This window comes from Anser cygnoides, chromosome 1, assembly GCF_040182565.1.
Source record: "Anser cygnoides isolate HZ-2024a breed goose chromosome 1, Taihu_goose_T2T_genome, whole genome shotgun sequence".
Taxonomy (NCBI): Eukaryota; Metazoa; Chordata; class Aves; order Anseriformes; family Anatidae; genus Anser; species Anser cygnoides.
The window spans coordinates 212222717-212243431 of record NC_089873.1 but is presented as its reverse complement, the minus strand read 5'-3'; the positions used below and the strand labels follow the sequence as shown (position 1 = coordinate 212243431).

Here is a 20715-nt window from a genome sequence, read left to right as displayed (position 1 = left end):
ATTCTGTGATTCTATGATTATTTCAGACCCTCGCTTGTGTTTACTTTTCGCCCAGATCTGCAAAGTGACACAGATAAACAGATGCCCTACTGAGTTAAGCAGTGTTGCCCCAGCAAATAGAGGATTCTGCTCACATGCCCCGTATTACCAACAACCTGCAGGCGGTTCTGTACGTGGAACTGTGTGCAGTAAGTGCAGGACTCACAAACAAGGCTCAAGTCTCCAGCTGCTACAGTTCACTTTTAATAAAAACAAAAAAAAAAGTGTTCCCCAGATACCACTGTTCATTCCTCTGACATTCCACATTTTATTGAGTTTGGCTGGATTAACGGGTTAGTTGTACGGTACATGAATTCAATAAATATTTAAGAACTGGGTGATGAAGCCCCATCGCATTAGAGCAGGGGATTAAGTACACAGAGAAGTAAAAACACATTTCTAAAAGTTTGAATAACTAGCTGGGGTGGATAAATGCAACTCTTCAAAAAAGATGGTGTGTGCACTTGGACAGCATAGAATTCTATGACGAGTAAACCAAATGATAAATTAGAGTGGGTTTTTAACACAGAACAGAACACACTGCAGCAGTTCTGCCATTTCCTGGTCAGAGACAAAAAGGAGGACTTAACACAAGAGCAATGCTCCATCCTGTCAGGCTGGATGGAGGAAATAGTCTCCAGGTGGTAAGGCACCCACCGCCATTCTGCACCTTCAAAAATATTTTTGGAAAGGGAAGAGGAAGGCACAAGGAGAGCAAGAAACGGTGGGAGAAGGGCCTGGCAGATGTGAACACACCATCTTTATAAGCCTAACGTAAACTGCTCTTTTGCCACGACAGCCTGCAGAGCAGGCGTACAACACAGCTACCCTAGGGCTATTTTCCTGCTGTCTTATCACAGCAAAGGAGACCATAGCAGTCAGGTCCACTTCGTTCTCTGAAGACACAAGTGAGAGCCTTTAGTAAATGAAAACAATTATCTGAAGTCCCAAGGACAGACCTTTAAGGTAAGTGGCATTAGAACTTTCCCCATCTGTTCAGGAAGCGTCCTACCTATAAGGTTCAACGTAAGACCATGCAAGAGCACCTAAGTTTCCTGTAAGCCCAGCTACAAAAGCAATATACAAACTTCTTATGCATTCTATCCATGCACCAACCTGTGCACCAACCCCCAATCCAAGGATGGGGAAGCTACAATACACTACAGTGATCCCCCCTCTTGCCACGGTTCCAGCAAGCCCCTACATCCTGATGTTATACTAGATGCGCCTATCTTAGAAGGAATCACACCAGGTGGAATGGCTTTGCTGGCACTGCAGGGCTGACCTGTTAGGAGCCACACATCATACACTCATCCCGGTTCTCCAGGGAGCACACCATGGCTGCTTTATTCCTTTCCTTCTCTTCCTCTTCCTTGGAGGCCTTCTCCCGCTCCCTGAGCTTCTCTTTGTTCAACGTGAACTGGATGGGGTTAGCAGCTGGCTTTGTCCTTAGGTAGTACATGCCCGTCTTCAGACCCTGCAGAGCAAAAGCAGGAATGTAAGACCTGGAATGGGCTGGCATGCAACACAGCCGAACTCTGAACTGCTGGAACTGACCTTCCTTGGGCCACACCGCTGTACTTGCCTCACAGGGATGTCTGGTAGCCACAGTTAATGGGAGCAATGCCACAGGCATCCGCGGCTTTATTGCTCAAGAGAGATATTCCAGTAGTAATACTGGATTCTTGGAAGGAGATGGCTGTTTACCCTTCTAAGAATCAGCAAGACCAACTTCTCATGAAAGAACTTATCAAACCCTATTTGCTATCTGTTCCGAACAAGCCCCCCACCCTGCCCCTCTCAGATACCTGTTTCCACCCATAGAAATGCATGCTGGTCAGTTTGCCATAGTTGGGTTCTGCGATGTGGATGTTGAGAGACTGGCTCTGATCAATGAAAGCTCCTCGGTCTGCTGCCATCTTGAGGATAGTTTTCTGGGAGATCTCCCACACTGTCTTATAGAGTTGCTTCAAGTCATCAGGAATCTCAGATATATTCTAAAAGAAACAGGAAGAGTTTTCCAATGTAGTGTAACCAGCGACTGCCGAAACGTTCACATTATACAAAGTCTTCAAGAATTGCTGATTTCATCAGACTAGAACTAAGGCTTCTTGCACCTGAACTCCATCACTGAACCCAAATATCCTGCATCTGAAAGCACCCAAGCATAAAGAAACATTACTTGCTCTAACAGGATGGTTTATTCTGGGGAATTTGAGGGGGGGAAAAAGTTTCCAAATAGGACATTAATGTTTTGTCCTAAATAGTTGTGAGGTGTTACAAAAAGCAATCCAGCAGCTAGTACCCTCCACACTTCATGACAAGTAGGATGCACTTTTTTTTTTAGGATGCATGACTCCAAGCACAACAGTCACAGCAACATTTCAAACGCCAGAGCATAAATGATTCATCCCACACAAACTCTTCTACACACACCTTCCAGACCTGGATGTCATATACTTGGCTCCTGTCTTAAGCCAACTCCCTGCTACATAATTACCCCCTTACAATCTCTACGACAAATGGGAATCCAAACATCTGCAGAATCTGCGTGAAGTAAAGCAGCCCAACTCTGTACTTGTTCTAGTAATAATAAGTAGCATATTTCCCTTGGAATTTCCTATTACATGGGCAGGCTCCAGCAGGAACAAATTACCACTGAGATGAGACACATTCCCTCGTATTTCTAATAGAAATGCTCCAAACTGTAGCTTTTCTTCCCCAGGTTAGCTGAGTCACTCACATACAGCAGACCTCAAAACCACTGCGTGGAAATGAGCCCCCAGCCAGCCAGCACTGCTCAGACAGGCGGGAATCCCAGTGCCATTCTCCTAGCTTCACATGCATACCTGGATAGAGCCATTGTGGGCGATGATTTGGTTTTTCATCTCCTCATTCCACAGGCCCCTCTCTGTGAGATCTTTCAACAAGTGCGGATTCACAACCTGTAAAGAGCAAAGGCCAAAGAATAGAAGCACTGTATATTCTGAGAAGGTGCACGCCCTGCCTTACAGCGCAGATACACCTCCTAAAGGAGGGAAATCCACACCAACACGCACGGTCTTAAATAGTTAAACAAGACCTTGTTCAGTACTGCCGAACTTTCATTTTTCAGTTAGCATTGAGGTGTGCATGCAAATAGCCAAACTAGGCCTGAAGTTAAAATAACAGGTAACAAATGTGAGAAGCTGCTGGCCCCTGCTGACAACAGAAGGCTGTCTGCAATGCTTGGCTGACCCCAGGCTGGAGCTAAACTAGTAAGGCAGTAATGGGAGAAGCTACCGGACGTAACAGATGTGAAAGGAGAGCGTATGGAACTCCCCTGCGTGAGGAACAGCAAAAGATATGAAAATGAGAGGTCTTGGCTTACCAGGGCTACTGACAACAACCTGAATTACTAAATAAGGGTGTAAAAAATCAGCAAGACTGGGGTCAGAAGGGCAAAGAACAAAACATGTGCAGGCTGTTTATTTGAGAGGAAAACAACAACGAACTTTTGCTTGCTGGAACTGTTTGGGGGTACTTGTCTAGCAGCCCTGCACCTGACCCACACAGCCGAGCAGGATAATAAACCTGCTGTTCTGACCACACGGGCCTGATTTGATCCTGCTCTCAGGAGGAAATGGAGTGCTTTGATGAGGGGACTCCCCAGGGGGACAGACCGGACCTCCCAAACAGTTACGTGTTGCCTCTGTCCCACCTTGAGCTCTTTGTTAACTCCAGCCTCCAGAACTCAAATTCTTACATACTCTTTCACACGACAGATACCTCTGCATCTGTACAGCTTTCACATAGCCTCTTCACAAATCTGTTCAGTGCTTTACATACAGCTCTTTCCTCCGAACTGCGCAAAACAGCACTGTGGTCTCAGTTACTCTTCCCAGAGCATGCATTTATCTTCATTAATTTCACTAATCATTAGCAAATATTCCTGCAGGCAACGTCAAGGTCTTACAGAGTGCTGTGTTTTTTGTTTGTTTGTTGTTTTACAGAGAAGAGTAGCACTTCTTTAAAATTTTGCATATTCCCTGGCAGTAAAAACAGTACAGACACGCTGGTTAGATGTTTTCCTCAACAATTCTGGCCTTCAACATAAACATCCAACTGAATGAAGTAATCAAGCGCGCAGCGTCCATCTTGTCGTTCTAAACAGTGAAAGTTATCAAAAGTAAGACTATAAAAAAGCTCTTTTCCACACCTGCTTCAAGTGCTTACCTGAAACTCTCCTGAAAGGACTCTGCGCGTGTAGATGTTACTGGTGTAGGGCTCAATGGATTCGTTATTGCCCAAGATCTGAGCAGTAGAAGCAGTTGGCATGGGAGAAATGAGAAGGCTGTTTCTGACACCATACCTAGCAATCATAGTCAAGAGTTGGAAAGTTTCAACCAAGTGAGACAACACAGAGAAGACCTGAGAATAATAGTTTATAGACTGTCTGCACAGAGCTAAGAGAGCCAAAGAAGGAACTCTCAGCTCACACATACAGAAATCTTACTTCCTGAGATAACCTGAAAAATCTCTCACTAGCTGAAGTAAAAAAACAGAAGTTCCACTAAGCTTGCAATGTGGGTCAATAAAGAAGCTTAACTCAAGTCTTTGCTATTTTCATCTTTAACCAGGCTTTTCCAAATTATTTAGTCATGGGAAAGGGGGCATAGAAAAAAAATCTGTCAGGCACACAACTCTGCAGTGCTCAGGCAAAAACAAAACAAGCAGCCCATAAAAAGCCTCCCCATACGCAAGACGGCAGACAGATTTACTACATTTGAAAACTAAACCCATGCAAACTGAATAAATTCATTACAGTGACTTCACACTTCAACAGTTGCTGTCTTCAGGACATTCAAGGCTCAGCTGCTTTGCCCTGTCAGCTGAGGAAACAGCTTCCAAGCCTGGCTGACTCTGTCTCACCACTACATTTGTTTAACTGGAACACAAACCATTTGGCTGATGCATCCAAGATGAAACAAGAGCTCAGCTAAAACAGAGTCTATGGGATGGACTCACTTGGCATGTAAGAATAAAAAACAAAGAAAACCATCTACAAAAGAGATCTGAAGAAAGATCTACTGAGGGGGAAAAAATAAAAGAAAACAGGGCCATTTTTGTGTGTGACGTCTTTTGTTTTCAAATCAGTCATAACATAACAAATGCAATTTACATTTAATACAAACTGTGCAGGAATACTCACTTAGCAATCTTCTCCTTTAAAGCCTTCCAGTCCCAAAGATCAGACGGGGTGACATTCCACATGTCATACTGAAGAATCTGAAGAAAACAAGAGTGTTACAAATTAGATAGGGTGCTCTTTTCTCCAGATTTTATACATCATATTACAAATAGACCTGTTATTCCTGTTAACTATCCACTACAGTTGAGCCTCAGCCAAGCTCCTGTACCATAATCTTATAAACACCCGATGTTTTAATCATGCTAAAGGGGCCAGCCAGTACAAGCTGAATCTTCCTTTTATTGTTCTCTGCACCTCAGTTTAGATTATATATTTCTTAATGCACTTAAAAAGTCAAATGATGGAAGAAACTCTAGCATCCTTTGCACTGCTGCAATATTATCAGCATATGATATTATTAATATGATATTATTACCATAACATGTTTCAGTCATACTCCTCCTGTATCAAAGACCAGGCACAACCACATTACTTGCTTTTCATAGATCTGTCCCTGACACAAGACAGTTCCTGGTACTTACTCCTTTGCTGACAGGAGAACCCTCGTATGTTTCATATGGTCCTTGCTCCTCGGCAAGTTCACAGCTGGCTTCCAAAGCACCATAATAAATGGTCTCAAAAATCTGCTGGTTCAAGCGCTGGGCCTCCGGACTTTCAAAGGGGTATCTCATCAAAATGAAGGCATCTGCCAGACCCTGCACACCAATGCCAATGGGACGATGGCGTCTGTTGGAGCGTTCAGCCTGCACAGCATTCAAGCAACAAGAATAATTACTTCAGCAGTGCTACACAGAATTATAGAATAAGTTGAACTGGAAAGGACCTCTGGAAGGAAATAAGACTGTCTACCTCTGACTTAATTTTTATTCTGCTGCAACATCTCAGCTTCCAGTTCTGTTCAATTTCCCACTGTTTGCTATTTTGTAGGGCACAAATTTGAGGACCAACATTAAGTGTGTTTGAAGTGATCACTAATTCTAATTGCTCAACTTGACACACAAAGGGAAGCAGGGTTTAGAACTGAACACTAAACACTTCTTGAAAAACAAGGCCACGAAGACATTTGAACTCGAGCATTCTAGTTGTACATGCTTGAAAAAACTAATCCTCATTAGGTTTGGCCTCAAACTTTGAGTATTTGCTTATTTCCTCCTCTGCTGCTTGCCTTGTGGTGTTGTTGCAATGCAAACAACTTTGCTCCCATTCCCCTTCAACAATTCCAACACTTTCTCCAATTTCTTTCCAGAAAAATGCGTGTACACTCTACAAAAAATGCACAAAGCCAACAATTCAAGATTGAGTTACACCTTTTTGGTATCTTTCCACGATCATTCTCTCTGTTCTGCTTTCCACTCTGTGTCTAGTGCTGTTCTGTGCTTTGTGGAAATCCACTCACGTGAAAAGAAATCCAACTGCCGAACCATCTCAAGGGGAGGATTTTTCTTCAACTGCTTCGCTAAGGAACCACTCCAGGTTGAAGCTTAAGAAGCCACTAACAACAGGTCACATCTGCAAACGGTTAGTTAACAAAACTCCCAACTATTAGCCTAAACAGGTTTACAAAACCCCTCACTGAATCCTTCTGCCCAAGACTGAACTGGGATTGCTAGAGAACAACAGGCGCTTTGTCACCAGACTCGTGGCACGCCTTCAGCCGCAGGGCAGCGCAGCACAGCACTCACCTCTGGCACAGGGTAGTAGTTGATATCAATGATTTTGTTCAGGTTTCGGACAATAACTTTAGTGACTTCAGCTAGCTTCTTGAAATCATATGTGTGCTCTGAAGTGACATACATATTCAGGGCTATAGAGGCCAAATTACAAACTGCAACCTGTGGAAAAAAAAACACAGTGGAAACGGTCATGCCAGCCAACACCCCATGCAAAATACACACACTCTCAATCCCAGAGCATGCTCTCTATCCAAACTACACAGGAACAAAGAACCAAGCAAGCTAAAAGGATGGAAAAATACACTCTTCATTTCTATGCTTTTTTTACAAGCTGAAAAAAGGATAACAACCACTGAAAAAGGTATAGTAGATATCAGTATCACCATAAAAATTCAGTTCTCTGGCCTCGTCAGTCCTGCTGCATGTAAGCTTCCCTTCCAGAAACTAGGCCTTACCACTTCTTGTATTATCAGAATCAGCAACTGATTTCCATTAGATCCAGGATATATTAGGGCATTATTTTCATTATTTTTTAACACTCACATTATTTCCAGACCCAGGAGAACTGAAACAAGTTGGCTAAGGTTTCTTGTGCAGCGCAGACAGGCAAGATGGCTCCGTCTCCTCTAGAATACTCAGGATTTTATGAGTATGTCAAGGAGCGTAACCACTACTGTCTCAGGCAGTAGAAATTGATTCTTTCAGTTTTAACAGTCTCAAGAGCTTTTTTGCACTCAAAATGTGCCATGCTGTATTAGCACTAACTCATTTCCATGTTCTTTCTTCACTTTTGTTACCAATGCTGCAATCCAAACATAGTACATCTGTAGAGCACCTAAATGACACAGGGAACTCAAGGGAGAATTATGACTGAACTGCAAGTCTGGAGGTTAGAGAGGTATGGTTTCACTAAACCTTTAGCATAAAAGATGCTTATATCAGCTTCCTAGAAGCCAAAGAGCTCACTTCTCTATCAAGGTGCCAGAGTTTTGCTTTGATGGGTATCTTCTTTTATACCAAATCCTCCACAGGAGTTGGAAAGGAAGGGAAACCGCCACACACAGACTTAGTGGAAGTGCTGTAAGCACTCAAGTCAAAAAATCCTCATAATTTTCTTAGCTACTTGTTCCCTTCCCCAGCTAAAAGTCAGACATACCCTAAAAAGCTACGCAGGCACAGTCACACCTTTCCTAAATATTGCAAGTTCCTTGTCTCCACTCACCTCATCTTTGCTGGTATACTCCACTATTTCTGTACACAGATTGCTGCATTTGATGGTCCCCAAGTTCTGCTGATTGCTCTTCCGGTTGCAAGAGTCCTTGTACAGCATGTAAGGTGTGCCAGTCTCTGTCTGGGATTCGATGATGGCGTACCAGAGCTGCTGGGCCTTCACCACTCTGCGGACACGGCCTTGCTTCTCGTAACTGCAACAGGGCACATGTTGCTTATCAACTCCCAGACTCTCCAGAAACAGCACTGGAATCAATCATTCTTAACACCAGGTTCCCAGGAGGGCAAGACCCCATTCACTTCTGAACCGTGTGAATTCTGAATTAGCAGGACAGCATTAACAGCAAGGTACCGGGACTATTCATGTGTAAAGGAAATAGAAAGCTTTCACTACAGCACCCTACACAACTAGCTCAAAACAAAGCCACCAACTGCTTTAAGCAGGAATCATTTCAGAATTTTCCTCTAAAATAATCTTTCATACGTAGTTCTATATTAAGATGCAGTTTGAAGCAAACGGTAAGCAGACATCCCGGTCTTTGTCCATTCATCAACCTGATAACTCAACTCAGTGATCACTTAGAAGCCAACACCACAAACCTGTGCCTTGGCTCCCGTATACCTCACAAGGGCAGTTCCATAAATGGATGTCTGCCACTTTTCTTACCTCTCATATAGTTTCTCAAATTCCTCTCCCCACACCTCATCTAGGCCAGGACACTCATTTGGACACATTAACGACCAGTCCTGTAAGAAAGAAGAAAAAAAAAATACTCAGAGAAAATCTGCTAATTAACAGCATTCATCAGCAGATCCTGTTGTAAACAGAAACACAAAAACCTCACAGTTCCCATCCTGAAAAAGTAGGAACCAACTCTTCCAGCAGACATGGGGAAGGTGTTTGAGTAGTATGATTTATTTAAAATTCAATTATATGAATATTTATGATCAAACCGCTTTTTAAATTCTGAAAAGACTAATTATTAAGATATAACCCGTTTTCAAGCACTCACACAAAGATCAATTTACTGAGAAGACTTTGATGCTTTCAGGGTACTCCAGACTAAGAATTTAGCATAATAGTATATCAGTCATGGGCTGCAAGATTAAACTGTGAAGCAAAGCATCATAGAAGGCAAGTTCCTCTGCCGCTAGGAAGCCCGCTCCACAACACTTGTGAACTCCACGCTTCTCCATTAACAGACCTCTCCCGCACCAATCAAGTTTCTTACCTGGTTGGTTTCAACTCTCTTCATGAAGAGATCAGGAATCCAGAGGGCAAAGAAAAGGTCTCTGGCACGCTGCTCTTCTTTCCCAGTGTTCTTCTTTAAGTCAAGAAACTCAAAGATGTCCAGATGCCAAGGCTCCAGGTAGATGGCAAAAGCTCCAGGTCTCTGATACATAAAATATAGTCAGGATCAGAACAAAGGGCCCTCAAAAATATCTCCCACACTGCTGCTGACTGAACACAATACCCTAAACTAACTAGAACTTAGTTTTATAGTCTTGTTAAGGTAATTTCAATATCCTTTTTCGTATTACTCTTGCTCTCACTGGAACTAGGTCATGCTGCTAGCTCCAGATTCTTAATAAAAATGATCCCACACTAAAAATACCTTCTGTGTCAATAGGAGCTTGACAAGTCTTAGATTTACGCATTAAGTCATGCCTCCACTGACCTCTGGACTATTTGAATATAAAGGATACAGAACAAAAATCTTTCTACAGTCTTACACCTTAATTCAATACAGGGCATACAAAGAGTGACTGATAACCACTGCAAGAGGCTGAACTAACGTGTACGTATCATACAGCAGATAGATACCATACAGCAGAAGTATACCTACACAATAAAATGCATAGTGAATGGAGAACACCAAACTAGAAACAAGGGAAAAAAATCTTTTTGTAATTTCACGTCACCTACCACCACGTTGATGTTACTGGTTCAACCTTTCGCAGATGTGGTCTCCTTCTGACCTGGGTCAACCCCTTCACCCCAGTTTAATGCTAAGCCAATACCTTGTTACCGCCTTGATCCACGTAGCGAGCAGTGTTGTTGTAGACTCTCAGCATTGGAACAAGTCCATTAGAATTTCCATTTGTCTGCACAGGCACAGGAAAATTGTTGTTACTGAAAAACGACTGCCTGAAGAGCTGGGCCTACATTTCTGTATGGCTCTGTGTCTTTCAGCAGTCAGACAAACTCATCCTGAAAGCTAGCACCTGACCACCTCGATCAGTGCTTTGGTAGCACCACCATCCTCCCTCACACTCCTCTTTTTTTGAAGTAAAAAATGCACCATCTGAACTTAATTCCTCGACATAATACAATCTAAAGGCTTGCAGAGGTTACATACATGGTGACAAAAAGGAATAAATAAACACATGCATCCACAGATCATCTTAAGCAATTAAACTTACAAAAAGGAAAAGAGCCAACGCATTAGCCTGTAGGCTGCTGATATAAGTTGGAATTGTCTGATCAAACACTGGAATGAGATCCGATCCACTTTTTGGAAGGACTTGTATTAGGAAACCAAGGAAAACCAACCTTCTCGTTTCAGGGCATACTCAAAGGAAGGACTACAGAGCTGGACTAACTGCTGTGTTAAACTGACAGCAGCGCTGGTAGAAGCGGTGCTGATCTGGCAACTGAAGTACAGACATTTCCTGAACCCAGAAGGTTATTCTCTGCCGGGTACACCGCCTGCATACTCACCCCAGCAATATAGCTGCCCGTGGCTCGGATACAGCTCACAGCAAGGCCAATCCCACCAGCAGACTTTGAGATCAGTGCACACTGTTTGAGAGTGTCATAGATTCCCTCAATGCTGTCATCCTTCATGCACAGCAGGAAGCAACTAGTGAAAACAAACAGCTTTAGCATAAAAAGAATTAAAAAAATTAAAAAACACTAAGTATTTTACAAGGGCTGCAGAAAAACAATGGCAAACACTGTATATTTAACATGCTATGCCAAGCAAAAAATGAGGCAAAACCATAGACTGCATAGTGGAATAAAGGATAGTTTTAGAAAACATCACAAACAATAGTTGTATTACTGACACCTCTGTTATCAAAGCAAACCGTTTTTAAAATCGGATCTACTTCACAACAGTTATGCTTGCTACCTTTAGCATATTGAAAAAAAACAATTACCAGGAGTCATTTTTTATCTACAAAAGACTGTATGTCAGCAGCTCTGAAATAGAAGACAGCCACTTCCATTAGCTTGAGAAGCTTACTGACACATCTGTTTTCTCCCCAAAGACTACACTAGATACCAAGTTTAATTTGACAACAGCTTCTCAAAACTTCATAGAACAATCACAGAAACACAGCTACTAGATTTAGAAGACGTGACAGCACTTCATTTGGACAGATCCAATCACCAAAACCTCATCTTCCTCCAGTTATGCATTAAGCATGCTTGAAAGCCACAGGTACCTGGAAAGCTGGGGCCGGTTGGTGCCCGCGTTGAATAACGTGGGTGAGGCATGGGTAAACCACCTTTCAGACAGAAGATTGTAAGTTTCGATTGCGGCATCAATGTCATTTTTGTGGATTCCCACAGACACCCTCATCAACATATGTTGAGGACGCTCGGCAACTAGACACAAAAAAGCAAAAGGAAGAAAATAATGTCAATGTGATGTTTACAATTAGTGCAGACAGAAGTAGAGGTGGTGGTAATAAGATACAATGTGCAATGGGCCACTTGAGAGACAGAGTTTCCACAGAATCGCAGAATAGTTCAGGTTGGAAGGAACCTCGGGAAGCCTCTAGCACAATCTTCTGCTCAAAGAAGAGTCAGCTAAGAGGACTGGACCAGTTTGCTCAGGACTTTATCCAGTCAGGTCTTGAAAAACTCTAGGACTGGGACTGGATAACCCCTCTCAACAACCTGATCCAGTGCTCAGCTGTACTCACGAGGAAAAAGAACAGTGTTAAGAGTTAAAACACAATCCAATATGCAATCCAGCATCCAATTACTCTCTATATGGCATTATAATTAACCTCTCACTCTTCTGTGTCCTAGGATTTTCAGGCTAAAGGCCTGCAATAACTGGCAGTAGCACAGTAGCTCTAAGTTAAATTTATTACAAAGTGCCTAGCATTATGGAACAGGCTGTCAGACAAAAAAATCCTTCATCTTCTACGCTCCAGGTAAGAGGCAGCTTTCAAAGCACTAGGGTCTCTGTAAGACAGGTGAAGCACCTGTGCCCAGGTCACAGACATTATCTGGAACACCCAGGTAAACTTGCCACAGTGCTGCTCTTAGTGATCAGCTGTTGTTCATGTAAGCACACCAATGCCACCACACAGACACTAGACTCTCAGCTAAGAGGAGATGCTGCACGTGTACAGAGAACACCTACTACGAACATGCCACTTGACTGCTATCTTTTTTAAGCCAGTACTCAATGGTTTTGCTGGACTGCTCTACGAGGTAGCCTATCTGCCTCCTCAACCCTTGCTCTGAGCCATGGCCTTGATTTTTAAATAATACTTTAAATTGACAGAGACGGTTCTTACCTTTTGAGTTGATTTTCAGCAAGTAGGAGCGTTCTAAAGTCTTTAAAAAGATAGAGTGCATTTTAGCAGTCATTCAAATTTCAATTTAAAAAATCCTGTTAATACAGAAAGCTCCAACCTCACCCATCTTCATGCTCCTTAACCCAGGTTTCAACAGAGGCAGCAACCCTGCACTCAACTCCTCATCTTGTTAACGACAAAGGACGTTAAGTGACTAATAACCAAAACCAGAAGTCCACTATAAGATTCCAACGCTATGCTTTGGATTATGGAGTGGATTATGTAGCATGGAGCAGTAAGGTTCAACACCGCCTTTCAATCCGCAGTGAACTGAGGCTAGACGGCAAGGAAGGGCTTGTTCTGCACGATGCCACCTCTCAGTATTATTAATTATACTATGATAATGCTTTCTAGACAACCTGTATCACAATCTGCTGTGCCGGGTGATGAACGCACCAAATGGCACATATGGTAAGCCCCTACAGTTTGAGCAGATGCCTTTTAAGCTTGTGCCTGAAGAATTACAGCAGTAATCACATGAGGGAATGTCAGGCATTGCATATCTATACACGTACAGAAGCACACACACGCCCCTTTTCAAGGTCCCTTCTCTCCGTCCCTGCCTATGCTGCTTCACCAGCTGCTACACGCCTGAGTTGTTTCCTCATTGCAGCCTGCTTCCCCCACACCTCAAAGTACCAAATCACGTGCTAGTGGAAGAATCTCCTGGACATAATTCTACACAAAGATCACCAGTTCTTCTAGAGATTCATCAAGGCCAACGAACTATCAGGTACCCAGTGCTATGGAGAAGCCAAATACTCTCCAGCTAACCCTACAGAAGGCCCACCGCATCGTACCCTAAAACAATTGGGCAAAGAACAGCACGTTATGAGGGGAGCAGGAGGAGCAGATGGTGGGGGCATAGTAGACTGGACCGGTTGTGGGGGAGATGTTCCAGCAGCATAGAAGAAGACAAACACGTGGGCTGACACTAACGAGAACAACTGTTACACAGAACAATGGCGAAAAACAAAAATCCCTTTTTTGGGTTATTAAGAATTAGATTATTTCCTTGAGGAATGGCATGAGCTGGGAAGTTTCCAACAACATTCAGCACTATCTGCTGCAAAAAACTTGGACCTAACAGTTAAAATATTATAGCAGCCAAGGGAACAGAGCACAGCCAAGAAGAAAGTACATGATTCATGAAGTTAGGCAACAGCTTTGTGCAGGTGCTTTGTTTTCACCAACCCACTAATGCCCAAGCTACTTCCAGTGCCCTTCGTGTTCAAATCTAATGATCTTGCAAGGATTCCCATCCCTCCCAACAGACCCAGCTCCAGAACACCTAAGACTGTTTTTTTTGATGTTATCATGAATAATGTGTCTTTTACCTTAAAACCAAAATAGTTGTAGGAGAAGTCTCTGTCATAGATAATAGCAGAATTCAGGCGCTGAGAGGAAATAAAGAGAAAAATTTACATTTACATTCCGATTTTGGGGGCTTCACATTCAGATATAATGCTGATATTGGTATTTCTGGCCTCAAAAATGTAGTGAAACAGATTATTCAGACAGATCGTCGTGAATAAAACAGGGAAGAACACTGAGGCTGAAACAACAAATGCAGTGTTAAGAATTTTTTTCCAAGTACAGTGCACAATTCTTGGCAACATTTTACTGAAGTCTTTAACTAGACACCGAGAAACACAAGATATAATCAAAATGAGAATTCGACTTCCCCTTAAGAACGCAAGCCTGGAACAACATGAAATCAGATACCAAACCTCTTCTCTCCCTTCTGTGCGTACAAAACAGATTGCTACATTGAAAAGTCCTTTTCCCCAAACGAATTAATTGGGCTGTTCGTGACTATGAAGACATTTAATAAAATGTCCTTACATGAAGGAAATTCCTACACCTTCTTTTAAACTCTCCAGAAGAGAGAAGTTATCAGCTGTACCCATTTCTGTATTGGCTTCTTGTCCTAAAACAAATGGCTTACTTAAGAAAAAAAAATCATCTTAACTAGTTCACTGAATTTTCAAAACTGGAAAAATGTTACATACATCTTTGTTGGCCAGAACTATGTCTAGCGTTTCTTTAGAGATCATTGGTGAGTGCTTCCCATTGTGAGGGTTTACGTAGTTGTAAAGGTCATCCATCACATCTACAACAGAAACAGGTTTAAAAAGAAGTACATCCACAGAGCTATATATATATATATATATATCATTTGTTTTCAAAGATTTAACAGGAGGACTACCCATCCACAAAAATAATCCCTTCCAGCTCTACAGAGATACAACTTTTCTTCTATGTGCTCAATGATATTACTAATCTGCTAACCTTAAAAACACACTTGCCTTATGACGTTTTTTATAGAATTTGTAATATGCAATAAATGAGAAAGAGTGGGTACATCCTAATTTCAGTTACATTTTTAATCAATCTATTTATAACGAAATAAATCATCAATCTATTTAAGTGAAATCTATTTTTTGCAGAAGAGGCAATTTCACTTTCCTAGTGACACATAAAACTCATGTTTTCCATCTCCATGGCATTTTTAGTTAGCCTGGGTACTTAGTACCTTCTGCTTAAGAAAGATTTCCATATTTATATCCTCTACAACTCCTACTCCCTTTCTGACTAATTGCTATCTAAATGCCCCCAAACAGACTTACCACTGAATACTTTCTTAGTTTCTTTGTGCAGATTGGACACTGCAATCCTTGCTGCCAGGATAGCGTAATCAGGGTGTTTGGTGGTCAGGGTTGCAGCCGTTTCAGCAGCCAGTGTGTCCAGTTCCACTGTCGTGACACCACTGTACAGCCCTTGAATCACTTTCATGGTGATCTGGGCCTAAAAAGGAAAATCGTGCAGATCAGCTATCTGCTGTTAAAAAAAATCCTGGTATTTCAGCCATTTAGGGTATAAGACATGCTCCACTATAAGCAGTACCTTTTACATTGTTTAATTAAAAAAAAAATAAAATAAAACACTAAGTTCTTTCAGTGAAGTACTGACACCTAAAATTTTAAAACAAGTGATACTGGGCAGGAGGGAGGTCAGGGAAAGAGCAAAGAAAGAAGGAACCATTAATCTAGAATCGTTAAAAAGTTTTTTCTCTGCAGATACTTTCTTAAGGGCTAGAAAAAAGTGGCAGCAAAACTCAGGAAAAAAAAGAGTTTAAAAGATTACTTGCTTGGAAGTTTTAAAACTACAAATAAAGCTTGACTTTAAAATGCCTGATGAGACATATAAGTGCTATATTTAAAATAACTTTGCAGCAAGAAGAAAAAAAAATCAACCCTGGAAGGGACACACTGCCTTTTGCTTCATGACTTAACCTAATCCTCATCTAACAGTCATTTCCTGGGAAAAGACTTCTGTATCTGCCATCTCAAAAGCAGTTTCTGCTTTTCTATCAAGTATTAATGCTGATCACTACAAGAAAGATCATATTCTGCACTGCAAAAACAAGGTGCTAACTGCTACACACATTTGAAACACCAACAGCCTCACAAAACCAGGACTTGTAATTTTCAAACTTTATTCTCTGAAAGGAAGCACTTCACATTAACGATTTTCATTACTGGCTTGTAAAGCACCTGGAACAAGAAGATCCGCATCCAAAAGGAGAAACGCAGTTCTGGGAAGAAAGATCTTACACACTACTGCCAAATAAATTATGCAGTGCTTCATGTAAAATAAGTTTCACTACTAAGACTGGGGTATTTGAAGTCAGGGGGCCTAAGAATCTTGCTTGTGTCCTCATCATCAACTTAAGTCGTTGAGATCAAGGCAGCGTACTTTGTGCACTATACTTTTTGGTACAGAATGAATGTCACATATTTCACAGTCGCAATTTAAGACACGAAAACTGATCAGTGCATCTCAGAGAAGAGCCCAGGCTGGCAACTCCAAATGAACAGACTAGTTCTGCACATCTGCATAAAAATCTCACAGTCATCCACGGATCCGTGAGGGAGTCAACCTCTGCACAGGCTGCGAAAAGAGACGCTTGCATAGGTGCAATCAACATGCATCCAAAATCCTACGGAGCTCAAAAAAAAATAAATAGGGATATTAGAATGACATGGGAGTTCTGACAGAAAGGGTGCCTTGTTTTAAGAGGATCAAGATCTACTTTCTATATAGTATTGCTCAAGCTTTACAGATTGAAACTGTGAGCAACCTACCCTAACATGAGTTGGAGCAACAAACACTTTTTAAGCACAAGAAGCTCAATCACTTCAACATTGTTTGAGGTATCTACCCAAAGCAGCTTACAGTAGGTAAAGCAGAGACTTTCCCCCACTGCAGTCTCAGATTTTGTATCCACAAAGCAAAAGACGCAGAACACAAACGATTAGAAGAAACGTGTTTTGAATACATTTGCCAATGGTTCCTGCCCAGGCTGCCACATTTGGTTTTTGCCAAGGTGAATAACCAGGCAGCATCTGCTCACAGAGATCACCACCAGGGGCAGGACAAAGGACAGACTCACGGGATCAACAAAGTCAGCGTTCAGCCCATAGCAGAGCTTCTGGATGCGCGACGTGATCTTGTCAAACATGACGCGCTCCTGGCGCCCATCTGTTGGAGAAGAGGTAACAAAGACATCAGTTCCCGTTGCGATGAGAGAATTGGTTAAGCACAAAGCACCTCACAGAAGGAGCCAACCCTCCTGCGGTGACTTCGAGGCAGGAATCACTGCTGACAACCCGCCCAGGCTCCCTGTTAAGGCCCAAAGGGAAGGGTGGCGAGCCCTCCACCTTCCTGCTGCCCATGGTCAATGCTGGGCACTGGGTCCCCCGCTCTGAGCAGGGGCAGAAGGGAAGGCAGGGCGCTCGCACCTCCTCATGGACACGAGGACACCCTACAGGGCCAAGACACCCCCACCCCGCCGGCACCAACCTCTGCAGAAACCAGGACCCCGATCCTCAGGGCCGCCCCACAAAGATGGGGCGCTGAGCGAGGGGGGCGCTGGGCGAGGGGGGCGCTGAGCGAGGGGGGGCGAGCGGGGGGCGCTGGGCGAGAGGGGGGGCCCCAGCCCCAGGCTCTGGGGACCGAGCCCTCCCCAAGGGTCCCCGCGAGCTCCCCCCGTGCCCCCGTCCCAGGAGGCGCAGCCAGCCCCTAGCCGGGGGGGGCTTCACAACAACGCACCCCACACGCCCGGGGGCTCGGCGCTCCCCCAGGAGGAGAAGAAGCCGGGGGCCGGGGTCCGTCCCCAGGACGCGCAGGGAAGGGGGCGCAGCCCTCACGCCCGGGCCCCCCCCCGGCCTCGGGGCGCTGACACCGCGGGGCCGGGGGCTCCGGGCCGGGCCCCCCGATGCCGCCGCCGGGCCGGGGCTGCCCGCAGCCGCCCCGAGCTCCCGGCCCTCACGCGGGGGAGCCCCCCCGAGGCGCGGGGACCCCCCCCGGCCCCCGCCGCCCTCACCGCGCTTGACGACGTGCATGGCGGCTCCAACGGCTGCGGGGCCGCGATCGCTCTGCGCGCCTCCCGCTCCCGCCAACCGCGCTGGCCCCGCCGCGCCGCCGTAGCGCCCCGCCCCCCCGCCCGAAGCCGCGCCGCCATCTTGACTCCGGGCACCGCGGCTCTCCGCCTCCCCTTTCCCCCCCGCCGCGGGCTCGGGGCCGCCTCCCGCCCCGCGCGGCTCCCTCCCCGCCTCGCCCCCTCCCCGCGCCCGCCTTCCCCGCCCGGCCCGGGCAGCGCCACCCGCCCGGCGAGGGCCGCCCGCTCGCCCGCTTCCAAGATGGCGGCGGCAGCCCGGGCGGGAAAGGGGCCGCGCGAGGGCGCGACGTACGGGGCCCGCGAAGGGCCGAAACGGCCTCGTTTCGCGATTCGCGTTACAGCAGTGGCAGCGATAATGATAAGAAACAGTATTTAGTATTTAATAGAATTTAGTATTTAATAGTATTTAATATTTCGTGCGGCTCTCCAGAGGAGAGGGGGGCCCGCAGCACCGCTCCTCCGGCAGGTTCCTGGCGTGGCGCCCGCCCAGCCCTGCGCTGAGGGGGCTCACCCCGTCCCTGGGACACACAGCCCTGGGGGACCCCGAGGGCCAGGGCGCAGGGACACCGTGCCACCCTCACAGAGTCACAGAATGGCCGAGGTTGGCAGGGACCTCTGGAGATCATCCAGTCCGATCCCCCTGCCACGCAGGGTCACCCAGAGCACATTGCGCAGGACGGCGGCCAGGCGGGTTTTGGATATCTCCAGAGAAGGAGCCTCCACAGCCTCTCTGGTCAGCCTGCTCCAGTGCTCTGTCACCCTCCCAGTAAAGAAGTGCCCCCTCATATTGAGCCAGAACCTCCTGTGCTTCAGTTTGTGCCCACTGCCTCTTGTCCTGTCACTGGACACAACTGAAAGGAGACTGGCTCCATCCTCTCGACACCCTCCCCTCAGATATTTATACACATTGATGAGGTCTGCCCTCAGTCTTCTCTTCTCCAGGCTAAACAGGCCCAGTTCTTTCAGCCTGTCATACAACAAGTAAAGGTGCCACAGCCGGCAGCACAGCAAAGGGCACGTCGTGGCAGGAAGGCCCTCTGGGATCTCAAAAAGCCTGTGGCTGCCCATAAAACACCGGGAGTGACAGCCTCGGTGAGGCGGCACCTTCCCCGTGCTGCATGAGGGTGAGCAACCACCACACCCATCTGCAGAAATTTTTCCCCACAGAGGGACAGAAAGTGTCCCAGAGTCCAGGCAGCACCCAGGGACAGCGGTGCCTCAAAGTGCCCAAAGCACTGCTGAGGTTTATACGCGTAATGCAACCCCCAAAGTCAACGTTTCCTCTGCTAACGTACTCTGGGTGCCTTGTGAGCCAGCAGCCACCAGCAGCTGTCTAACACGGCATGATAACATCTTGCAGTTAGCATTTATGGCATCTTCCTTCCCCGCACAGAAGCGGTGGGGCCTCCTCCACCCGAGAGGTGCACCCACGCACAGGGACAGCGCCAAGCAGCGCGGCCTCCGCCTGTGTGAGCGGGACAGGGGGAGCTGGGGCGAACGCAGCACCGCACAGGAAGCGTCGGGTTTTGCCTCATGAGAATGCAATCACCCGATGTGCAAGGTGGCCTCCGGCTGAGGCTCACCCTGTGGGTCTCCAAGGGAGAGCCCAGCAGCTTTGGTGGCATGCAACAGCTGGCAGCTCAGTTTTGGGGATGGGATGGGATGGGATGGGATGGGATGGGATGGGATGGGATGGGATGGGATGGGATGGGATGGGATGGGATAGGATGGGGATGGGATGGGATAGGATAGGATAGGATAGGATAGGATAGGATAGGATAGGATAGGATAGGATAGGATAGGATAGGATAGGATAGGATAGCTCACTTGGACCTTTGGAAACCATCTAGTCCAACTGCCTGACCAAGCATATTATTGAGGGCATTGTCCAAATCTCTCTTGAGCACTGACTGGCATGGGGCATCAACCACCTTGCTAGGAAGCCTGTTCCAGTGTTTGACCACCCTCATGGTAAACGCGTTTTTCCTCAAGTCCAGTCTGAACCTCCCCTGGCCTCAGTTTATGCCATTCTGTGTTCTGGTTACGAGGGAGATGAGACCAGCACCTCCCTCTGTGCTTCCCCTCCTCAGGAAATTGTAGAGAGTGATGAGGTTGCCTCTTAGCCTTCTTTTCTCCAAAGCAGACACCCCAAGCGTCCTCAGCTTCTCCTTATAGGACATGCCTTCCAGCCCTTTTATCGGCTTTGTTGACCACCTCTGGATGCTTTCAAGTAACTTAACAGCCTTTTTGTATTGTGGAGTCCCGAACTGCATGCAATATTCAAGCTGAAGTCACACCAATTCTAAATAAAGCAGGAGAACCACCTCTTTTGGCTGTCTGGCTATGCTGTGTTTAATGCAACCCAAAATGCAGTTTGCCCTCTTGGCTGCCAGGGCACGCTGCTGTTCACGTTGAGCCTGCTGTCAGCCAGCACCCCCAGAGCCCTTTCTGCTGAGCTGCTCTCTGGCCACTCATCTCCCGTTCTGTTCCTGTGTCCTGCATTACTCTGTCCCGGGTGC

General features: G+C 45.6%; 1 protein-coding gene across 1 annotated transcript; it reads right to left on the bottom strand.

The window, feature by feature from the left end:
- Positions 1 to 221: 221 nt before the first annotated feature.
- RRM1 (ribonucleotide reductase catalytic subunit M1) lies at positions 222 to 18257 on the bottom strand. The gene is made up of 19 exons (XM_066990134.1): positions 18122 to 18257; positions 17189 to 17277; positions 15363 to 15540; positions 14745 to 14845; positions 14070 to 14129; positions 12673 to 12712; positions 11584 to 11746; positions 10856 to 10997; positions 10156 to 10239; positions 9366 to 9527; positions 8801 to 8880; positions 8126 to 8327; positions 6913 to 7062; positions 5752 to 5973; positions 5231 to 5307; positions 4255 to 4390; positions 2889 to 2984; positions 1848 to 2036; positions 222 to 1516 (listed from the first exon to the last, which is right to left on the bottom strand). The coding sequence occupies exons 1-19, from the start codon at positions 18138 to 18140 to the stop codon at positions 1328 to 1330; spliced, it is 2379 nt and encodes a 792-aa protein (XP_066846235.1). The 5' UTR covers positions 18141 to 18257; the 3' UTR covers positions 222 to 1327.
- Positions 18258 to 20715: the final 2458 nt, after the last annotated feature.

Excerpts from the sequence above, each read along its gene's own strand:
- RRM1 (XM_066990134.1), bottom strand. Across the intron at positions 11,747-12,672 it reads GCTGAAAATCAACTCAAAAG|TTGCCGAGCGTCCTCAACAT; the intron begins GTAAGAACCGTC and ends TTTTGTGTCTAG. Across the intron at positions 9,528-10,155 it reads TGGATCAAGGCGGTAACAAG|AGACCTGGAGCTTTTGCCAT; the intron begins GTATTGGCTTAG and ends TTTATGTATCAG.